This window comes from Vidua chalybeata, chromosome 2 (genome assembly GCF_026979565.1).
Source record: "Vidua chalybeata isolate OUT-0048 chromosome 2, bVidCha1 merged haplotype, whole genome shotgun sequence".
Taxonomy (NCBI): domain Eukaryota; kingdom Metazoa; phylum Chordata; class Aves; order Passeriformes; family Viduidae; genus Vidua; species Vidua chalybeata.
In genome coordinates, this window is record NC_071531.1 from 21313684 (window position 1) to 21338844 (window position 25161).

The window sequence follows — 25161 nt, forward strand, 5'->3', positions numbered from 1 at the left end:
CTCTTGAATTTTGTGACCTGGATTTCTTTAAAAGTCTAATTTCAAGGACAAAACCTGAGAATGCAACTTAGGCACTCACACTACTAATGGGCATTTAGTCAGGGACCACAGTAGAGCTGATCTGAAGTGGGTTTCTAGTCTCTTCTGGTGTGCTGACAGTCTTTCTCCAGCTCAGAAGACAGTTCAGACCTGCCACTGTTGGCAATTTTAAACATGGTAGGATTGATGAATTTTCCAGTGGAAGTCTAGAGCAGGCACAATGCAGCTCCAGCTGTGTATGCTGTAGATACATTGAGAGTGGGATTTACATACAGTGTACACAAAGCAAAAAGTATGGATTTTCATATGCAAGTCACTGATTCTAAGAATTTGGCCCCAAAAATTCTGAATTCTTTTCAAAGTGAAGTAAGGTAAGGCAATTGCCGCAGATGTAACTACCTACTACTAGAAATCAGATAAGAAGTTCTTAGGTCCAGATAGTCTGTAGAACAACAGTTCTCTGTTATATTCCTCTAGACTCAGAGTGGGACGAGTAAGTAAGCAGAAGCACTCAGAAAAGGACAGTCTTTTAAACAAAAACAAGGCAACTTTGGCGTGGTCAGCTAAGCTATCAATGTGAACTTGCTTTTTGTTTGGATTTAGATTGCCATGTAGCTGTAAACTTGCAAATCACTTGTGACTGTTTATACAGTTTTATAAGTATAATGTGTCTTTCAGACCCTCAGGATAAATTTTCAGCACAGTGCACAGCAGATTAGGTATGCACACTGCTTAGCAGCTTTGAATAAATCAACCAAATTTTGACTTATGCATAAGGTTTTTCCTAGAGATGAGTACCACATCTTTTATTTTTCTTATGCATATAGGTTCAAATTATTTTTTAAATATGAAAGTTGGAATGATATTTTATAAATACATGTGCACAATGAAGCACAGAGTTAAGTGTCTGAAGACCTGTAAGTATAGAGCAATAGAGACAATGCAGGATGGAAAAGCTTCCTGTACTGCAGCACTAATGATGGATTATTACAGGTCAAAAAGTATAGCTAATCAGTAGCTATTTCCTTATTAGTATTTAAATTAGCTAATAAATGCATTGCTTGAAATTCACTTTTAGACCTTACATCTGTTGAACATAAGTCAATGTATTTCTAACTTAAATCTTGATTTTTAGCCTGCTTAAAATGCTAAAATATAAGAAATGGTCATGCAATTTTAGGAGGGTCCACTGAATTTGCATTTTGCATGACAGCTGTGATAACTTCTTGGGTAAATTTGCATCTTCATTCTGCACATATCTAAAATGCCATTTCACACATACAACTAAGATGAATAATGAAAAAGACATTGTCTCATTTCCCACTTTGAGGTCTCCCATGTTTTCTTGCAAATTATGAAAGGGATTTCTTTAGGTGTGACCTTGGCAAACTGTAGTGACAGCTGAGGGATACTATTCAATTTTGAATTAGACTGTCAGGTGAATTTAAGGCTTCAGTTATTTGACCATTCCAATATATGCTGATTGTGATTGATTGCATAAATGGGGAGTGATAAAAGAAAGTATTTCCTATGTCTTCAAAGGTTTAAACATTTACTAATATCAGACTAAGTTTTAAACTGAATATGCATATGGTCCTAGAACCAAATGCATAATGACAATATTTTGCCAGATTATTGTATGAAGAATTATGAATAATATAAAGCAGGGAAAAAAAAATTAACCTCCAATTTTAATCCTCTGCACTTTTCTAAAAACATCAAAGCATTTGCCAGTTGTTTATTTCATTTTTATTAAGTAAAATTCAAACTGTAAAAAATTGGCTAACATTAGAGCATAAACTTTTATCATCTTTCAGCAGCCAATTTTTTTAATCTTTGCTGAATTTGGAAGCAAGTTTTAAACACTTGCTATAAATTACATGCCATATAGTTAAAAGGAGATTTATCAAGATTGAATTATATTCTGTGGAAACCCTGGGCACTGGGAATATTCCTCTGTCTGCTCTGGGGTGTCCTGATCCCCAGGGGAGCACTGACTTTGACCCTCATTCATGGAGAAACCTTCCAAAGCCTCAAGGTAAACTAGAGTTTACCTTCACAAAAGTGTGAAATAGATTGTAAAGAGTAGTGTAGTATGTCACATGGGTGAGAAATTTAGGTTTTAGGATTTTTAGTATGTTATAGATGGGTTGAAGATGGAGGATATAGGGTGTTGTCTCTAGTTCATTTTACTTCCTTCTTCTTCTTGGGTTTAGGTGGTATCTTGTAATTGGGTAAAAAATCCGCATTGCGGGTCTTTAGGGGTCAGTTATTGGGTTAGAAAGGAAAATAATTTAGGTGTCACTTCTTAATTGGGTAGTTTAGTTTTTGATTAGACCTAAAACACCTTGTAACAAGAGATCGTTAGCCATTTTTGTGCTGTTTTCCTTGCACACAGAATCTGGTGCAGACAGTGTGCTGAAGTTTTGATAAGATAACAATAAACAGAAGCTGAAGACCAAAAAGTCCAATGGGTCTCTCATTCCTGTCACAGCACTGCTCCAGGAGGCTCTCCCCTGCCAGGGGAGCCTCCAGGGAGTTGCCCAAATTGGAGCCCACAAAGTCACAATATTCATCATGAAATCTCAATAAATTTAATTTCCTGGTTTTCTGATTTTAATTGTGCATATCTAATCTAATATGAAAGTAGGTGTGCGTTAACTCACTCCCAATACAACTTTTTTTTTTCTCCTTGACATAAGGATCACCATGCACTCTTGTTAATTCACCTACTTCTCTAACTTTTATGCCTAAGTGCTACTAGACACTCAAAGCCTACTGTGAAATCACCATCTCCAAAACATGTTACTTGATGATGAATCTCTGTATAGACACTGTTACTACCAATAAGAAAGCAAACCTGACTATGAAAATTCTCTCAAGGGATTTTTCCACTAATGATGTAGACTCTACTCTGTCTTCTCTAGATGATATTCAGAATTTAGGAAAAAAATACAAACAAATACACTGAGACCCAAAAATTATGATTTGGTGCCTTTTTCCCCTGGTATATGTATGTGTGTTAAACATGACAAATATATGCTGACTTCAGTTCCAGAGGATCCTGTCTGGAGGGAAGGTAAATAATTTTTCAGGTCATCTTCATTGATGATAGATTACTAGCTCAAAAAGATTACTCATTAAATGGCACTCTCATGAAATGGCACTTTGGTTCCTTAATTCATCTAAGTCCTCTTGAAAAAATATTCACAGCCTATTCGAAAAGAGTTTTTGCTGAAGTTTCAGAGTACTATTCAGTAGCACAGCAGAAGCCTATAAGGAAGAAAAAGAAAATCTGCCTTTTTCTGGTCTGAGACCTGGAAAGAAAAATATGCCGTTCTTGTTTTAAATTGGTTTGGAAATATTTGAGGATTCTGCTTAGACCAAGATGTGTTTGATGCCCCTAAGACATGGTGATGTCATGAGATCAGAGAGGGCACTAAGACCATTAGGCTAATTTCTTTGCCTTTTCTCTAATTTTCACTCATATAATAATAAAACAATAACATGAGTATGTTACATGTGAAATTAAAAATTAATCTGAGTTTACAAAGGTTTAACATTATGAATGCTATGTGTAATTTTGTTTGCAATGACAAGTTACAAAAATGGACCAATATATTTTTCCTGTGTGAAGGCAAGACAGAATTCTGAAAGGGCTCGGCCTTGCATATAAGGATTACAGTTAGATGTGTTTTTTAGAATAAATCTGAAGGCTAAATTTGAGATGAGGAAGGATCATTGACAAAAACACCACAGATCAGCTGAAATATTTACATAGATACATGGAACAAATTAGTCTAACTGTAATTAGACACTATTTGGGGAAGAGAGGAGTTTTTGCCAAGGTAAACTCTCCAAAGAACAGATGGCAAATAACCACTCGAATGCCCCAAGCAGCATATTTGTTACTTATGGGAATAGCACTATTCCTATGGATAGACAGGCTTCAGGTATTTGACCATTCCAATATATGCTGATTGTGATTGATTGCACAATGGGGAGTGATAAAAGAAACTCCTTCTTATGTCTTCAAAGGTTTAAACATTTGCTAATATCAGACTAAGTTTTAAACTGAATATGTATATGGTCCTTGAACCAAATGCAAGAGGGTTAGTTCCCCCCTATTAATGTATTTTTTTATGAACGAATCATTTTGGAACCTATAAAATCAAATTTAAGAATTTATATATAAACAGATGTCTTTGAACAGGAAATGGTTGGAATCTTCACATTTCACATGAATAGCTCTGTAACACACTGTGTTTCAGTATCACATGCAGAGAGAAGTACAATCCAGCAAATAGATTTCTGCTCTAGAAGGCACTGGAAAAGTATGGCTGGCTATACACAGGAACTGACTCTATTGTTATCAAAATTCAATAAGTAAATATGGTAACAGTAGGACAGAGTATTTGCATACATTTCCTGATAATATATTTAATATACCAATTCCTTCTATTTAAAACAATTATTTTCTATTATTTTACCACAAATTCCTAAAGATAATATATAACCAGGGAAGTAATTAAATGTCTCATCAAAAAATCAGTTTGCATTCTGAGAGGTAAATGTGGTATTATTGTCTAGTATATTTTGCCAAGAAAGTCCTCAAAGCTCTCTTTAAGTAGGCCATCTATTTTTTTACGAGCAGCACCTGGGGGTTATTGCACAAGAAGACTGGCAAACTGCAGCAGAATCACACAAAAGTTGGACTGAGAAATTGAGGATATGGAGCTTGACTACCTCAGTTCTAAACAGGCAAGACTATTTATGATATGTCCTGTAGAATGGATTTAGGCTTTTTGTTGTTTTTTTTTTTTTTTTTTTTTAAGGACAACTGCCAATTTATGCCTCTTAAAAAATGCTGGTTAAAAATCCATCGTAGTAGCACTTTGCTCATAACATCCTGCTAAGAGGCTCAAACATTGTTCTGTAGGATGTGCTGGTTACATAGTGTCTCACTCTGTCCTGATGTTGGTTTGGAATGGGCCTTCAAAAATCATCTAGTCCAATCTCCCTGCCTTAGGAAGGGATATCTGTCACTAGATCAGGTTACTTAAAATCTGGCTTTGAACACTTCCAATGATGCAGCATTCACAACTTTTCTGGGCAACCTGTTCCAGTGTCTTATTACCCTCATTGTCCAGTATTTCTTCCCAATGTCCAATCTAAATCTACCATTTTGCTGTTTAAAACTTTTGTCCCTTGTCCTATCACTACAAGTACTGGTATCAAATCTTTCTCCAGTCTTATAACTTATTTTCCTTTATATATTCTTCCTAGAGCCTTCTCTTCTCCAGGCCCTCTCTCAGCCCAGCTCTCCCAGTCTGTCTTCATAGGAGAGGTGCTCCAGCCCTCTGCTCATCTTCACCAACCTCCTCTAGGCCAGTCCTGAGAGGCCCCTATCTTTCCTGTGCTGAGGACCCCAGAGATGGATGCAGCGTTCCAGGTGGGATCTACCAAGTGCAGAGCAGTGGGGCAGATTCACCACCCTCATCCTGCTGGCCACACTGCTTTAGATGCAGCCCAGGACACGCCTGGCTTTCTGGGCTGCAAATTCACACTGCTGGCTCATGTCCAATTTTTAATCTGCCAAATGGAAAGGATAAATTCTATGTGTTTGAATTATAAACAAATAAATAAAAAAGTATTCATTTATTACTTGCTTAATATATGCTCCGTGATTTTGTGATGTCAAAATCAACTGAACTCTGGATTAGAAGCACTTTGCTATCTTTTACACAGCGATATGCTATACATTGAATACTCTGTATCTTCCCTGACTTTACTAGAAATAATGAGGCATCCTGAACTATTAATTTCTTTCAAACATCTGGCATTAAGTTATCTTTGGATTCACAGGAAGACAAAATTTATACTGCTTTTTAGGGCTAGGCCATTCTTTTCTTTAGGATTAAAATGAAGTTACATTTGTATTATTTCTTGTTTCCTGCTTTGTTTTTTGATGCAAGTCTGATTAGGCAAAGAAAATAAGCTTGATTTCTAACTCACAACTATCTCAACCACTGAGATACAAGAGCCTAAAGAGCCAAAGTCCTTTACCCTCACAACAGTGAAATGGCAACAGTACTATAAAACCATGTAAACGGAAGGACTTAAGTTAGTCACACTTAATTATAGGCAATGTAAGTGTGATATTATAGACAAGTCCATCCAGCAGTTTGATAAAAGTGCACTTCCTGAAAAAGGAAGATTCCTCTCTTCTTCTCCTCTTTCTCCTTCTTTCTATTTTCTCTGGAAGTTGGTTAGAAAAAAAAAAGAGAAGGGAGAGAAGGATGCTCTGCCTCCCCTCTTGTGGAATTATAAGGCTGCAAGATCCACTAAAGCTCTAGAATATAACTTCATGCTGGTCTAAGGCAAGAATTTGATTATCATGGAGTCTTTGTTTGCTCATCCCAAGTAAGCAAGTTAGCCCTTAGGGGTCAGGCGTTCCTTTGGATATTGAGCTTACTATTGTAATACAAAATCAGTTCAGTGTTCTCAGGGTTACTGAAATGTGCTCTTCATAAGGAAATGCTATAAAGAAAGTTTCATAGGTAGGGAGAGAGAATAATTTAAAAATAGAAGTGTGCATACAAAGTCAAAAGAAAGTAAAAACAAAAAGAAAGCATTCAAACTCGTAAAACATAACCTGAGTACACTGTGAAACACACAACCCTTGCCCCACAAACATCAGTATTAAAAAAGAGTGATAGAAAATAAAAATAAAGATTCAGTTTTGTTTTTTCTTAAATAGCATCTTGAATTGAAAAATAAATGCCTTTTGTTACAATGAAGTGGTGAGAGGAAAAGCGCCAGAGCAAAATTACTACTTTACCAGCCTGCCTTTCACTAATCACTGCATCACTGCCTTTCACTAATCTACTGCTTCTCCTAGCCCTAAAAAATTCATTATTTATCTCATTTTTATATTTTGTTATTATACAGAAAGCAATAAAAACCTTTCTTTAATACAATATAAGCAACTGTTTTTATAAAAATAATGATCTGTAGTAGTATTACCACCCAGCCTATTATATAGTGTGGTTGTTTTAGCAGTCAAATGTACCATTGAAAGATTACCAGCCAGAGTCAATAAAAAGCCAGTTCTATAAACCTCATCAATAAGAGCTTATTACCACCTGGAATTTGAGCCTTGTGATTCAGCAGTATGCAATTCTGCATGGAAATTCACTAAGAGGAACCAGTCTGTTGATGAAGAATACAGAATCTATATTGTCATAAGCTTTATTTTATGATTACTGCTTTCACTCAGAATTAGATCACCTTTTTTTAAGCAGCACAGTCTCAAAACAATTAACATACATTTCAAAAGAAGCATGAAAAAGTTTCATATCTCTCTCCAAAAAAACATTGTGGATTATTTTAAAAGAATCTCTAGTATTCTCAGTATCATCACTGAAACTGAAATGCACATGATCAGTTTTAGGGTTTTTTCTTCAGCTAATTGATATGCAGCCAGCTATGAAAAAATGGTAAAAGGCTGGAAGACATTCCCTGAGTCATCACAGAAACTGTTCATATCATTATAGTTCATATATTGGAAAAGATATTTAATTATCCTTAAAAAGTATCACTTAGTCCCCAGGACCAGAAAAAAACCTGAGTTCCTGACTCCAGGTGCACATTCTAACCATTTCCAGCCTCCAACATGGATCAAGACCGTGAAAAAAATTACTTATCTTTCCCCCTTCCCAAATCCCACGGCAACTGAATTAAAGTCTTAATGCTTTACTATAGATCCAGACCTGGATTAGTGGGTGACTAACAACAAAGTTATATCTCAGGAGTTAAAACTGAACATCATCTCTGTGTCTCAGTGTTTCTTCCAGGAAACAGATTAATGAGATTCTCCTATCTCATAAAGGCTTTGTGAAAATGCTTATTTGCAAATCTGTTATACACTGTAGCAACGTACCGACACAGAAGAGATGAGTCATGTCAAAGTATCTGTCTTCAAAACAGAACTTCAATAGCATGTGTTAAATAAAACATGAGAACTCGTATTTAACAATGAGGAATATACCTACTGTTGAGAAGCTGCTCATTAAGAAGGCACTCTGATAAGGAGATAGGATTTCAATGGGAAAAGAAATGGCATGTAAACGTGTTAAAAAACTGCACCATGAGGCACAAGCATAGGAAAAATGATTTTTTTCTGTCTTTGAGTACTTGACTTCATAGTCTTACAATGTTCACGTGTGCCTTCTGCATGTTTGTATGCATTTATGGGCTGTATCAGCCATGGTAAGGTACTGGGTAATCCACTACAAAACTATCTGAAGGTACAAGGAAGAGGCATGGATGAGAAGGTTTAAATACACAGATTAAAAATCCTTGACATTTTCAGTTTCTTTGTTCCTTAGTTTCATGTTTAGGTTTCTTTCATAGACATGCAACTACTACCAGCAACATTCTTCTCCTTCTCTAGCACAATCACATTATAAAATCGTGATAACAAGCTCCATAAATACCTACATAGATATGCTTTCAGTGTCCAACTATTGAAGAAAAAGGATGGCAAAAGTCATGTTCCTAATTCGGGGCTGAAGGTTAAGGCAGACAACAGTAACACTTCCACCAAAGTTACTGAAGTCTGTCATTCTGACCCTTGCTCTGGAAAACTGGCTTACTAATTTCATGTGGAGTTTTTCTAGCACAGTGCAAATGTAATTTTTCTTAAGAGCTTCACAGTATCTGTGCTAAAAAGCTTGCTACACAAAGGCCCTTGATGAGCAAAACCTTTAGCAGCTTCCTTAGAACTGTTTTTCCAGTCTGTATTTTGGAGATTATCTACAATTTGAATAAAGTTAGCCCCATTTTGTTTCCTTATTGCAACCTTTATCTGAACATTCATACTCAGACCTTTGTCCATGTGGACTTGAATTCCCGCAGGTCAATTTTGTCTTAAATCTGTGTTCTTAATTGTTCTCAATTGTTCTTAACCTTGCTGTGTTCTTAATCTCACTGATAATGGTTTTCCCTACCCACTTTAAGCAAGGAGCAAAATCCAACCATACCATTTATATGTAAAATTAAACTTCAGAGGCAAAGGTGAAACAAAAGGTTGGTAGCACATTTCATTTGAGAACTTCCTATCCTCCTTGCCTGGATTTATCCTCACTGCTTGGAGTCATCAGGATTCTCTCTTATTTCAAGTTTATCTGAAACAGCCTTTGAGTTTTCTCTTACTAATGGAAATTAGCTTGTCTAAGAGTAATGCTAATTTTCTTTCACCAATTACAGCATTTTGATCTAACACAATGTTAGATGTCATGTCACTGTTTTTGAAATAGACAAAATTTTAGGAGCTTCATAATTAACAGAAAGCATTTACATTTTTGAACATTACATGATTACATTTTTGTAAAGAAAAAGGCACAGTGTCTTATCACACATTGTGCTGACAATTTAACTTCTGCACTATCAGATGCAAATGAAACCTCTTACACAGCTGGCAGCAAATTTTGAACCACACAGCACTATTACCACAAACTACATTACACTGAATTTTTCCATCATGGAGTACTAACACATTATTTGAACATGACTGATTAAAAAGTGCTACAGAAATGGCGACTTAAGATGTGCCTTGTAATCTTGTAAATAATGTTCTGAGAAGGAGCTTTGCTGTATACAAAGATGTGATATATAAAAAGGAACTGTACTTAAGGAGGATTAGGTAGATCAGGAGGCTTACCATAGTGGAAACAGGAATCCTTCATCACCTAGTCACCTCTTAAATTTGGTCCCATTCAGTAGTGACTGAAAGTCATTGCTGCTTAGTGACATATGAAATGGGTTTGGGTTTTAAAGCAGATTGCAACTGGAACACATCCATATCATAAAAGGCAGAACCACAAATTTTTTTAATCTGCACCCACATTGACAATTTTCACAGATGTGACCTAAAGAGCCTAACTACTGCCTTAGATGAAGAAACAGTCTCTTAATGCTAGGATAAGAACAGAATGGCAAGACAGGGTGGGAAAATTCTATCCTAGTCACAGAATGCCTGTATTGGCTGAATACTTTCTTCCTCAGAGGTGCTGGCTGAACTTCTTTTATTATAAGAAAACCAGCCTAATATTAAACCTTGTACACCAGCATACATTCAGAAAAGCAAGGTCAAGGAATGCACTATTAGCATGAGGCATCCATCTCCAGATTTTTAATTCTATTTTTCAGTTTTCAGGCTCAGCCAACATGATGTCACATTCACAGTAGCTGGATAAGATCAGTGCTTATCTGGTGCTTCCGATCATGTGGCATCATTCTGCTTTGCTTATCTTTTAAATCGATGTTGCACTGTTACAAATGACTACATGAGGTGAAAAGCCATGATAAATTAGGCTTATCTTGGTGTGCAGGATTTTTTCTTGGAAAAAAAAAATAAGGATAGCTCATTAATTTTTTTTTCTCAAAGCAATAGGAATTTATCCTTTTTTTTTCTTCTTATATTATTAATAATGTTTATTTTGATTTTTAGTACAATTCAGAATTCTCAGTTTTGTGGTACATTTTTAGGTTGTCCCTTGTAGAATAGCTTTCTAAATAAAGGTTCAAAGTATACAAACACTGCAAAGTGATACAAAGATGTGAGAATTCAAAATAATAACCACTAACAATTATATGTAAAAGAAGAAATATCGATTTCTGATGAAATGTAATAATACTATGCTGTTTACCAGAAGGAAGATAGTTATTGTTCAGTATTGGAAAGAACATTTAAAAAGCCCACAAAACCCCCACAAACCCCCAACACTCAACCTCTAGGAATGTAAGTTCAGGCCAGAATAACTTGAAATAAATATTAAAATTAAATTTTAATTACTTTGTAATTAAAAATAATAAGTCAACTTTAAGAGCTTAAAGGATTGTAAGTTTAAAATAATGACTTTAAAAAGTGAAAAAAAATTACTCTTTTTTCTCTTTACTTTGTGAAAGCATTAGACTATGTTACTTTCATCAGAGCAAGAATTCCTATGAGTCTTTTGGGCATAGTTCGGTTTTCTGTCTCCTAAATACATTACATTTTCCAAAGTAATTTTTGTTTTGTTAGTGCTTTTGAAAGCATTATTTTCATTTACTAATGAAGTGGTAGTACATCTATTACTAAAAAGAAAGATGCCACAGGGGTCATGAAAAATAGTTTATATTAAATTGGAATTGTTTTCACTTAGACCTTTCATTTACATGATTCCAGAGTAGAATAAAGATTAAAAGTAGAGGATGTGATCAAGTTCACTTGCTTAGCATAGTAACTATTTAAACATGCACAAATTCATCAGATAAAAGGTATGTAAGAATTTAGTTTTCATCATCTCACAATTGGGTGGTATAGAAATTAGAGCCACAGCTTAATTCTGCACATATTACTGATACAATCTCTTTTACAACACTAGGAAATCTCATTAGGGAATAAATAAATTAGATGTTTTTCACAAAAGTCTGGAGCTGGCTTGATGAATCTTCTGTTCTTCTCTTCCTCTTTTAAAGTGCTTTGTGAAGATATGTATTTATAGAAAATTCTTAATAATGATAACAGTGGAATAATAATAAAAAAAAAAAAACAGTTGAAAAGTGGTCTGACTTTCAGATAGTCCTACTAGATTGTACCCTAGCTGTCCTTCCTCAGTGAGGTAAGCATACTTTGCATCTGCCTTGCTGCATTTCAGTACAGGCTACATGTCACCCCAGAGAGTTGTGTTGCAGAGTATTGCAAATGCTTCAACAAGTCATAAATGTTCCTCATGTAAGGTTCAATTTCTTCAGATACCTAAAGTTTAATTACACAGCTACTTTTACTTAAAAAAATATTATGGGATATTATTTCCTTGTAAGGAAAATCTACTTAAGATGTCATTAGCATCCTCAAAATTTGTCAATCACAGTAATAGAGAATCACAAAATGGTTCGGATAGGAAGGGATCTTCCAAGATCATCTAGTCCAATCTCCCTGCCACATTGCTCCGAGCCCTGTACAACCTGACCCTGAATACTGCCAGTGATGGGAGAGCCACAGCTTCTCTGGGCAACTTGGTCCAGTGTCTCACTGCCCTCATCACAAACAATTACTTTCTAATGGATAACCTAAACCTGTCCTCTTTCAATTTAAAACCATTGCCCCTTGTCTTGTCTATAGAGCCACTGGCAGCAAGTCCCTCTCCACCTTTTCTATAGTCCCCCTTTATATATTGAAAGGCAGCAATAACCCTGGAACATTTCCCTCCCTGAGCTAAACAATCTCAGCTCTCCAAGCTCCCCAACCTCAGCTCTTCCAGCCTTTCTTCAGAGATTGTTTCCAGACCTCTGACCATTTCTGTGGCTTTCCTCTGGACCTGGATGCATTACTCCAGGTGGGGTCACACTAGAGAAGAGCAGAGGAGGACAGCTTCAGAGTTCCTTTGTTCCTCTACACTGACTTTTAAAGGTTGTATTTGATTTTGTTTCAAATATGATTTGACTTAGTAAACAGATTTTTTTTTTTTGTTTTCTCCAGAATCTCACAGAATCACAGAATGATTGATGTTGGAAGGGATCTCGGGAGGCTACCCTGCCCAAGCCTGCTGCTTAAACAAGGGCCACTTGGAGTACTGGACCATCTCCACACTTCACCACCCCTGTGGCAACCTGTGTTAGTGCGTGATCATCCTCAGAGTAAAAAAGTTTTTCCTGATGTTTAGAGGAAACCTCACGTTTCAATTTGTGCCCATTTCTTCTTGCCACTGGGCAAAAATGAGAAGAGCCTGGGCCCGTTCTCTTTGCACCCTTCCTTCAGGTATTTATATAGGACAGCAAGATACTCTCTTCTCCAGGCTGAATAGAGCTTCAGCCCCAGCTCTCCCAGGTTTTTCTCTTAAAAAATGCTTTAGTCTTTCTTTCAGTAGCTCTCTATCCCTCTGGTACTGGGAACATATTGAGCTATGCTCTCCCTATAAAATTCTGTAAAACCTTTTAAGATATTTAAAATGAAAGTTAAATGTAAGGTGCTTTGAGATTTATTTCCCTTCCCTTCCCTTCCCTTCCTTCCCTTCCCTTCCTTCCCTTCCCTTCCCTTCCCAGTAACTAGTATCGGATGACTTGTAATATTTTCTTATAATATTAACTTGATCCTAAGACAGGGCAAAAGATCACGGGAGAGGGGCAGTTAAGGTTTTTCAGCTTGCAGGACATTCATATAATAAAGACATCCAGACAAGGCCCCCACTTTACAGTTACCCAGCCTGTGACAGACTACAATTTCTGAGATTTTTTTACATTTAAGCCTTTCAGCTGGGATTATCCTACAAAGGAAAAAAACCTGATATGTAGTTCTGCTGCTGCTAACAAAATAATAACCAGCCATTTGCAAAAGTTGTGTTGGATTAGTGTCTTCACACAGCTTGCATGCAAGTCTACAGGGGGCTCCAAAACTCTTTGCAGTGATCTGTTTTGGATTAAATTACTGTAATGCAATTTAGATCAAAAACAATTTCTGAGCATATCCATTTTTCTTCCTATACTCAATCAGGAATGAAGGAATCAAAGAAGGGAATAGAGGAAGGAAGAAAAGGATGATAGTGCATTCACTGATTCATTCATCATTTCTTTTTCCATTTTTAGATTGTAAGATTATTTCATCTGCTCTCATATGAATTATAATTAATAGCATTAATTGTAGCTCAGACTACATTGAAAAAAAATTAATGTTATTAGCCGGAGAATAATTTTCTAAGGCATGTCACATGCAGTGACATTATAGCTGTGAATGCTTTCAACATTAGATTCTGTTATACACACATCAGTATGAAAAAGCAATAGACATACATGGTCCCAAAGCTTATCAAGAGGCTTTGTATTTTGGATTTTTGACGTGGATTGTAATTATACTCTTCAGTATTGGTTTAACAAGTCACAAACATGAAATATTAAAAGAAGTATTTTATTAATGTGTCTTTTGGGCTTTTCTCCCCCTAGTATGACTATTGCCCTACAATTGAATAATTATCCAATTTGGTATTGATTCTCAATAAATAAACAAATGAAAATGGAACTGTTTTGTATTTAGAATTTTGAGTCTTGAGTGTACTTTTCCATCTTACAAGAAAAGCTTTTGCTTTCTCTCTTGAAAATGGCACCTAAAGTCTTTCTGATTCCATCTGATCTCTCAAATGAGGAATAATATTTCAGCTGCATTCCATTGTTCAGTCTTTATATCTTCTTCATCACTGGTACCTGGTAGTACTTCTACTTGCAACTTCTACTCCCTTTCTACTCCTTTTTTTTTTTTAAGTCATCCACAAGGGTCTTCCACAACATGTCTCAGTCAGCAGAAAGCACTGTAAATTTCTTTTAGAACTCAGTGAAAGCTGGTGTATTTTTCCTACCAAAGGTCAAAGATTTCTGATGTTGTTCTATAATGTAGTTTTGAATACACTCATGTTCATGTGCTGTGTTGTCTTTATTTAGAAAGTCTTGCAGCATATTGTTATATCTGGGCTTTATTGTTCTTACTGCTTTTGCAAGTTACATTCATCTATGCATAAATACTAATTTCTGTCAAGTGAATGATAAAACCTCCATTTCTGAAAAGCTCACAGTATTCACTTTTTCATCTTTTCTAGACATTTTTTTTTTTTTAATTTTTCTACTGTAGCATCTTCAGAGGCATTTCCAAGAACATACTGGTTACTGATATCAGCAGTACAGTGAATCAATCTACTTTCTCTGACATAGCTGATGCATTAAAACTGGACTTTTCAGTGGAGGTTAATGGAAATAAGTACTCCCTTCAACTGAAAAAAAAAGAAAAGCTATATTATTTTTCCAGATTCATTTCAAAATGACAGCCATGACTTTTATTTTTTTCATCACACTAATAATGGAGGAGAAAGTAGCAGAGGAACTAAACACATTTTCTACATCCTGAAGCAAATATGCCGTCTCTCATCAACAAGATCTTACAAGACATGACCAAAACTGAAAAAAACCAAACCAACTGAAAAGAACCCCCGTTACTTTTATACTAGTAAATGACAGTTGTGGATCTGTGGATCTGTCCCTGATGCACCTGTAATAAACAGGAAATACCTGAAGAATCTTGTCTATCTTCTCTAAATTTGTTCTAATTTCCCATATTATCACCATTAGACTTTTATCTCTGATTTAGCCCAAGCTTTTTAAATAGCATGTTTCTGTCCTACAGTTGGTTTATTTGACACATCTCCTAAGAGCCTGTGGTCATTCTGGAAAAGAGCAGTGTTTTTCAACCTGTTACCACCTCTGCATCACTAAATAGCCTGAAACAGCAGCATGTCAGCTACCCTGCTTTTCAACTTGCTGTTTAAACCCTAGAGACACTCTCTGAGGCAGCAAGGAAACAGCAAAATGTAATGGCAGCAGCAAATAACCAATTAGGCTGGAAGAAGGTAAATATTGCACAACAGAAAAAGAAACAGGAAATCAAACACAGAGAGTAAAATCAGCTAATGCCCAGTAGATTGCTACAGTGGGGATGCAAACAGAAATTATAACACATGTATTCTTTTATCTAATGCAAGTACCCAATTGACCAAATGCTGGTGGCCACTGATAGACATGGTAAAGATTCAGGGTTGATAGAACTGGAATAAAACAAAACCTGCTGTCTCATTACAAAACATGATTTAAAAAAGACTATTGTTCTGTTATGTCCTACATTGAAAACCCTTCCTAAGCACATTATAGTTTCCCACAACAGTTCTCCCCACTCCTGTAAATACTGCAATAAGTACATTACAAATCTCTAAGTATGCCTTTTGCCCACTGTTTCTGCAACTAGAATTCTTGATGCAAAATATGCAAAGAATACATGTTCAACTGCACATGCTGGCATAATTTATGTATGCACCAAAGCTAAATAACTGTTTATAGCAATTTAGTCAGAAAGCTTTCTTGAAGAAAGACAATTTGCATTGACTTGTACTGGCAAGAGAATCAACATGGGGTATACAGGAAGGAAGGGAAGACCATAAAGTCATCTTTAGCACCTACAATACTGCTATTCTGTGATTATTTACAAATATGAACTTTTACTTGTTTTTCCAGGTGATTATCTGTGGAATCAGAGAAACACTTTTATGCATCTAGAGATACAGGAAGCCTGTTGAAAGATTTAAGGAACAAGTCCTCTCCAGCCTCAGAGAGAATGGAAGGCTCTGAAAGGCAAATTCTTTTTTTTTGGACTGTTCTTCATAAACAGAAGTGGACCTCATCTTAATTTCAGTAATTCAGAGAACTCACTGAAATAATTAGCAAATTAGTTTTGCCAACAGTGCATATTATAGACCTAATTTGAAAATATTTTGATTCTGATATCATATGGTAACTTTTAAAAATAATAGATTGTTTTATAAGGATAATCTGAATAGGCCAGATGCATTCAGAAGCTCAGATTTAACTACTCAGCTTCAAAAGTCCACAGTTAGACACAGTTAGTCCACATCTCTGCTAAGTCTATACTGTATAGACCACCTTCACAGTCAAAGAAGGGAACTGCTTTTGTAGGACACAACAAATTTGGCAATAAAGTAGATATTGCAAAATCTCTGATTATTGTGCTTTCTAAATGACTATTTCTTTCCCCTAATTATAAAGGACAAGTATGACAGATATACTATAGACACAAATTGCTGGTCTCAATTTGGTGAACATGAACACAAGTCGTCAAGAATTCCTTCCACTGCTGTTAGAAGCATATGTAACATACCTACACTCCAGTCCATTTCCTCCACTGCATCACCATATAAACCATGCTTGCTCTTTCCTTTGAAATTTTCTGAAGCATATAGAGCAGTATGAACATGAAGATAAGACAGGACAAGAAGAAAAGGCGTATCAGTGTTCCTGGAAAACAAAACAAAACCACAAACCCTTAGTGTATCTTATAATAAGATTTCTACAAATAAATATTTCTGCAATAGAGTTAAAAAAAAAAAGGCTCCCTGTTCCCCCTCAAAAAAACAAACACCAAAACAAAAAAAAAAGGTGAAAAGAAATACTGTAATTGATTACAGGATAATTCTGAATAAACAGACTCAGTAAAAATGCCACTCTTTTACTGAATTGAAAGCAAAAATAAATGACAAAATCTATCTAAGTACTATTTGCGATATATATTGAAAAAGGACTTGCTGTTTAAATGCAGGAATCTAGCAGTTTCTGAATACAAACACCTCTCCACATTTTACAAGTATATTTTTAAAAACCTGAATACAATTTCTGTTCAAAAACATACCCTCAGCACTACATATCCATGTGAAACACAATTTCCTTCCTCACAAAGTCATGTGGAAGCTGATCAACTAAACTGTTATGGCGACCTGGGTCTTTATTCTGGACTAAGGTATATGACCAAATCTCTTTTCTTTTAAAGCTCTGTATGTGCATGCATGTGACTCTACATAACCTCAAAGTCACACTAATATAAACATTTTTGTTTTCAGAGTAATGAACAGTCTCCATTGTCTTCTATTTCCTAAACAGATACAAAAGAAAGAGTGCAATAAATAGACTCTCTGTAAATTTTGCTGTTCATGTGATCTGTCAAAACGATATTTATGATCAATTCCAGCAGGCTGTGAAAGCACAGCTCAAACAAGTACTTCTCCTTATGCATTATTTATACTACTTCACTTAAAATTGTGCCATACTTGCCAAATTTACTGCTATATGCTCTAACAGCACTTGCAGTACATTACGTATATTGTAAATATCAGCTGAACCACAAAAGCGCTACCCACAAAACTTGTCTGAATCTCACCCTAAAGCACCTGGCTAATTGCAGACTACTTTTAGCTTATCATATTTTCCCTCACCAAGCTGTGGTGGATAATACCTGTGATTCACATCAACATCAAATGGAGACCGTGTATTTCCTCAAGCAGTTGGTTCATCCACCCTTTAAAGAGGGGAGCCCCAAGACAGGCATGATCATAAAAAACACTTTAAAATTAACAAAAAAATCCCAACATCTAGAACTTGAAAACAAAGTTTTTTAGTAGAAGATATTAATCTGATATCAATATTCAAATCAAACTGATTTCCTCTTAAAGAAAAATAATTAAGTTTAATCTAGTATATTTATGATCCATTTTTCCTCTCTCCTTGGTTGAATCTGTTTTTACAAGTTGTATGGTTAAAGTTTTTTTCTACTGGCATATGCAGAAGTACATATAACACAGAATGGGAAATTTCTATCTATATTACTCACTTGATAAGTGTGTTTCTGATGGGGATTTTTTCTTCATAAAAAAATTCTCATTTTTTAGGAGACCCAGAAGAAAAACAACATTCTTCATGTGGAAAATTAATAAAAAAATATTTCTATTTTTTTACAAACATTTGTGCATCAATCCTGTATTACTTTTTAATATAAAGTACTGATCCAAAAAATTTAAGACATGTTTTTCATAGAAGATACACTTTCTACTAAGTTGTTTGTTGTTATCTGAAAGGTCATATATGTGAGAAATTTACACAATTTTAGCAACAAATAACAAGATATCCCTGAATCAATTAAAAAGACTGAAAATGTCACATATTGATGCAAAAAAAAAGACATATACTTAAAAGTTACTTATTTAATATATATATAAATGTAATAGTGACCTTTCACTAGAGAACTTTACTGCAAGGCAGATGATTTTTGTTTTACAACTTGTATTTTTTAATGCCTGGGATTATTGTAGATTTTTTCCTTAAACACAGTTCACTGAATTGACATTAATATACAAATTCTAGGGTAAAACACCACAAAAATTATTTTGTACTTTTAACACTGCAGGCTATATTTAGTTTTCATGCAAACCACCTTGTTCTAATGCCATAGAGACACTGCATTCTCATAACTGCCTACTTGCTTTGCTAAAAGTATCAATAGCTTCCATTACAAATGTTATATTCAAGACATAATGATTCAAGTTTATTTTGTTTGTTGAACTTAGAAAGATCTAACTTTCATGAAGAGTCATCAAATCAATGATTGATATGGAAGGGCACTACATCATTCTCTTTTTCCAACTAAAATTGACAGCTTTTGATTGACAGCTTGCTGTCGGGTAGAAAAGTGTCTCACCTATTAATACTCTATAAAAGATCAGAGGCAGCTATTTATGTCCTGCCAAAACACTTTGAGGAGAATCATGACTAAATACCTTTACTCTGACCTTGAAAATGGAATGACAATACCAGCTAGTAGGCAGGAGAGAAATTTGACAATAACAGCTTAACTCCTGAACCACTTCAAAAAACAGCTCTTTCAAAAATGCATTTCCACTATCTCTTACACAGCCCAAACACAGAGAATCTCCTTTTCAAAAGATTTGAGATTCTTTATCATTACATGAGTCACACAGTTTCTTCAATTTATTGAGTAGCTAGAGAGATTACATACATCTGACATAAGATATTCTTCAGGGTGTTTTTAATGGATCTTGAAAACATCTTAAAGCATCACATTGCTGGTGACTTGTCTGCATTCCAAAGTACTGGGTTCTTCTTTTTTATAGTGAGGTGTCTTTAAACTATTCAAGGATTCATCTCAGGCTTGAGCTGTAAAAAACAGCTTTAAAGTGCATGAGAGAGCAATTAAAACTAATCTGACTTTGTGCTTCCAACACAAGTCTTTTAACTTTTTCCTGCAAAACTGCTGTAAATGCTTGCTGCTTTGAAAACTCTTTGGGCAATTGTTTGCTTTTCTATGCAGTTAAGTGCCACAGTTGACACATGGCAGAGAAGGAACATCGCCCAGAGGTGCCTGGACAAGCTCAGGAGTTTGGCCCATGAGAATTTAATGAATTTCAACAAGGCCAGGTGCAAAGGCCTGCACCTGAGTCATGTCAATCCCAAGCACAAATGCAGGCTGGATGAAGAATGGACTGGGAGCAAATCTGAGAAGGACTTGGGGGTATTGGTTGACAAGAAGATCCATATTAGCTGGCAAAATATGTGCTTGCAGCCCATAAAGCCAACTGTATCCCAGGCCTCAACAAAACCAGCATGACCAGCAGGTAATCCTTGAACACTTCCAGGGATGGGGCATCTGCAACTGCTCTACCTGTTCCAGTGCTTCACAGCCCTTGGAGTAATAAATTTCTTCATAACACCTCATCTAAACCTGCCCCCTTTCAGTTTAAAACTATCACCTGTCACTATCTGTCCTTATAAAAATTCCCTCTCCCTCCTTTTAAAAGCCTCCTCAAGGTACTGGAAGGCTGCAGTGAGGTCTCTCTTTAGCCTTCTCTTCTCCAAGCTGAACAACTTCAGTTTTTTCAGCCTGTCATCATAGAAAAGGAGTTTCATCCCATTGATCATCTCGATTGTCCTCTGGACCCACTGTAAGAGGTCCACATCTTTCTTGTGCTGAGCACCTCACACCTAGATGCAGTACTCTAGGTGAAGCAACACTGCGTCAACACAGGCAGAGAGAAACATAACATTTCCTTTACAGTAATTTTCCTTTTACTAAAAAAAGTTCTTATTCAGTATCCCCCCAATGGATAAATTAATTAGTGTTTATTCCCCATGCCTCCTCTACTTCCAGATTAGATCACCAGTAAGACACTACTCTTTGTGATAGCATTGGATGAATGCACTTGATTAAATCTTCTTGTTCCTGCAGGAGGAAAAGCTAAATTTTGGCTTAGTTGTACTGAAGCAGGACTGTTCTACATGCTGGATTTTTTTTTGTTCTGACTGTTAACAGTGCTAAAATTCTTGTTAGTCTGAATGAATTTATGGATGAATGTTTCTGTCCTGTCTTTTAAAATACACACCTTCAAACACAGATGTCATACTTTCAATTGTTTTCAAAATCAGAAAGAGAACTCCGCACCACTGGGGGATAACTTATAAGAACCATAAAAGGTGTTAAAATGTAACAGGGGGGAGGGGGGGAATGTAAATATATAGAAAATCTGACTCCTTCTAGTAGATATTAAAAGTAGAATTTGTTACCACTGTATCTGCATTTTTTGATATAATGCTTCTTTGCCAATAGACAAGATGCTTCTACTTTTCCAATTTCATGCCTTCATTGCTTCCTTTAAATACTTAAGGTAAACAATTCACATATGTGTTTTTATTTCCTTTCTAGATAACCTTTTTTCTCCCTCTCCTGAAGAATTTTTGTAAGCATGGAGAAAAAAAAAATATCATCTAGTACAAATTAAACTCATTACTAAACCCTCTCATCCACAAAGCTTTGGAGTCCAGTATACAGATCTACTTCTGTTTCAGGAGTGTTCCATTGACCAGTCTGCCACTCACTGCAGAACTAGTGAGGACCCTAATCATTCTTAAATGATCTAAAGATTTCGTAAAGCCCTATATGAATCCACACCTTCTTCCTGTTACCTTCTCGTTCAAAAGGCATTATCAGAGATCTGAGAGAAAAGGCATGAAGATCCAGTAGAGTTGCTACAGCTTATAAATTACTACATTTTTTAATATATGTGCACATATACAATATATGTATACAGAGATACACACATTCTTCTCTATAATTTTTATTTTGCTGTAAACTATAAGGTATATTCTTGTAGGATTCATAAAAGCATTGGATTTGAGAACTGTAACCCCAGTACAACATGAGAACTGCTAGATCTTAAGACCTAGTGATATGTGGAAAAACTCTAAAGCACAGTCTGCTACTGTAGATAACAGATTCTCCAAATTCAACTTCACCACAGCTTTTAAATATAACCATGTTAGTATTTAAATACTGTTTTCCAGAAACTAGATTTCATTAGACTTTTAAAAAATATTATTATTACTTGTGATCAGGTATAGAAATTTCTCAGAGAGGTATTCTGTATCACGGAGTGGTATTTTTGTGTTACTAATTTCTGATATGCTAGAAAACAGAACCTGGCATATTGCAACATTGGATATTCTGTGCAGCTGGTCACTGAAAAGCATGTTGAAGATGTATGAGTGACAACCACATTGAATTTAACATTAAATAAGTAGCATCCATTTGACTTTCAACTACATTCTAATACCAAGAGAGCATTCTGTTAGGTTTACGACATGTAAACACATTTCTTCTCAGGAAAAAGCAATTAGAATTAACATACACAGACAGAGCTGACCTGCTCCCTTAAAATTAGGGTAAGCAACTAAACTACTACCCGTTTTCACACACCAGATCCGACACTTGTAATTGCATACATTCTTCAGTGCCATCTTTGGGCATTGAATTTTGTATTTGCTCTCTTTCAGTCTATTAAAGAACAAACAAAAATTGTAATATGCATGCACAGGACTAAGGAAGGTAAAATACAACACCACCTTTCCATAAACCAGACCAAAGTAAGCACAACAGCACATGGCTGTATGCTATGAAGACATTATAAGACTTTAAAAATACAAATTCTAATTATTATATAGAATCACCGGCCAAAATCAGCCATGCAGCAGTTTGAGGTAGTAGTTCTGGAAGATCTCTCTCCTTATTTTGCTAGGAATCACAAACTCTCATTTTGTGGTCTCTGTGCCCAAACATCCTCCAGCCACCACAGCACCCACCAGTCTTTGTTCACAGAGAGCAGATCCAGCAGGGCCCCTCCTCAGGCTGTTTCACTCACCAGCTATGTCAGGAAGTTGTCTTCCATATATTCCAAGAACCACTTAAACAGTTTCCTGTCCACTGCACCGCATTTCCAGCTCTGGTAAGCTGAAGTCCCCCACATGAACAAAGGCCAGGAATTGCGAGACTTCTCCCAGCTGCTAAGAGAATATTTTGTCTTCCTCTTCATCCTGTCTGGGTGGTTCATGACACACTCCCACCTTGGTATCTACCTTGTTGGCCTATCTCCTGATTCTTACCCATAAACACTCAAACTTATCAGTACCATAATTAAGTTTTGGGTAATCAAAACACTCCTTAATATAAAGGTCTACCCCATAGCCTCTCCTTCTTTGCCTATTCCTTCTGAAGAATTAGATGTTTATACAAGTCACAAAACTGAAAATTACTGAGAAACAGCTAGAAAAGAGAATGTCTGAAAGTCCATCACCTGAACTCTGAAGAACTTCTAGAGGTAATAAACTTCTAGAGGCAATAGGTAAATAAACTTATATAGATAAAACATGGGAAAATTAATATATATTCATATACATTGCATATAAATATAGCATTAAAAAAGCTGTATAGAAATATCAGTGCTGATGAAGATTGGAGCTTCATCACATATTTATTGTACAGTTATTTAACCAACTAAAAGACACATGATACCTGATGATTTTTAGTTTGATGATTAAATGTGTATTCAGACCCAGGTAAGGTGAAAGCTTGAATTCTTTAACTTCAGGATTGTTTGCACTCAGGTATAATTGTAGACAAGGATTAACAGTGTACATGACTGAGTTTGCTGTTTAATGTGTCAGCTAAAGAAAAGGAGACTGTGTGACAAATTCAGTGTTCAAACTTGTGGCTAAAGGGCTGAAAGAACTGGAATGACAAGAATGCTGTTAAGCACTGTGACTTTCAAAAACCTTGTGGCCCTTCACTTCTGCAACCTGGTTACCTCTCAGTGGCCATTCACCTACAAACGGCCAAAGTCAGTGGATTAGTCATAAAAGCAATGGTCTACTGGTGCTCTGGAATTAATAGGTATGAACTCTATCATGTCAGAACTAGTGTGTCAAAGAAAATATTGGTTTTGTTGCTCACACTACTACATCGGGCAGATCAGTTCAGTGAATATTAATCCAATTAGTCATATCCCCAGGAGTAAGGTTTATGATAATATACTTTGCATGTGCATTCATTAAAGGGCACAGTTAAGATTGCTCAAATGCTCTAATTGCTTCTCAATACTTTAACATGTTTGGATATTCTCTAATATAACATTGACTATGAAGAGTCTGGGTTATAATTCTCACTGTAATTGCAGCACTCCTGTAACAAAGTTTGTTGTAAATTATGAATATGTGCTATTAACCTTGACTTCAATTTAACATCAGTGTTGTCTGAAAACTACACTGACATTTGGGGCCAAGTGCCTAAATGATGTAAAACCACTTACCTCTAGCTGCGTCAACAAAGCTATGCTGACTTAGATTATACATTATTTTGTCAGCTCTAAACACTGGGGTCAAAAAACAACACTAATCTACATGGTAACACTGTGCACATGCACATTACACATATTAATACAGTTAAAAGAGTTACTAGATTTCTACCATCGATTTCCATCTTGAACTCACCTATTTTGAGGCAACCATTTTATTGTCATGGCATTGAATTTAGTGAAACATTCATAGATACCCAAAACAGTATCACTACAGGCACTTTATATACTTGTAAACAGTGGAAGAATATACCAACATATAGTTAATGTACTTGAGAGTCTTTTGAAATCACCAAACACTTGGTCATTAAGCATGTAATCTCTCAACAATTTTCAAATGTGTTTGTTCGTGTGTTTATATTGCATCTTTATATCTATCCCCATCACCAAGAGGAAATAAAGATAGTTTAGTTAATTTATAAATACTTATGAAAATGTTGATTGTTGGGAAGACTTACTCATTTAAGGTAATTTGTTATTAAAACCATTTTTTCAGTATAATGTATAGAAATGGCCACATCAAATATTCATAAGGATGGAAATGATAAAAAATTGCAGTATGAGATCAAGATTTTAGATAAATATTTTTTCTTGCTAACAGCTAGAAGCAGCTGCACTGTACAGTCATTAAGTCTACAAAATTTAGCTGCAGATTTGTGGTACGTGTTTTCATCCAGCAATGACACCATTTGCATGTATTCACAGAAACTAATGCTACATACTTTAAAGACTAGTAAGTCATGGACATAGAATAGAAATTCAGGATCATAGTAATTCTATATCTTAGAATATGATTTTACCTTGATTTAGTATTTTTAAAAATGCTGCAAATTTTGTCAAAAGTGGTGGAGAAAAATACATACACATATTTTTTACCAGAAGTTAAATTGATTAAATTTTTTTTCTGTAAATATATTGATTTCTATTTTAGAACATACAAATGTATACTTTTTTGACTTAATCCCATTAAGAGCCCTTTGATGACAAATACAGCAAAGCAACT

General features: G+C 35.6%; 1 protein-coding gene across 1 annotated transcript in view; it reads right to left on the reverse strand.

The window, feature by feature from the left end:
- The window catches only part of STS (steroid sulfatase), a 97764-nt gene that overhangs the window by 46913 nt on the left and 25690 nt on the right, over positions 1 to 25161 (reverse strand). Inside the window, exon 6 of the mRNA XM_053935502.1 lies at positions 16793 to 16929. Coding sequence (XP_053791477.1) covers positions 16793 to 16929 — 137 coding nt within the window. The remainder of the gene's footprint in view (positions 1 to 16792; positions 16930 to 25161) is intronic.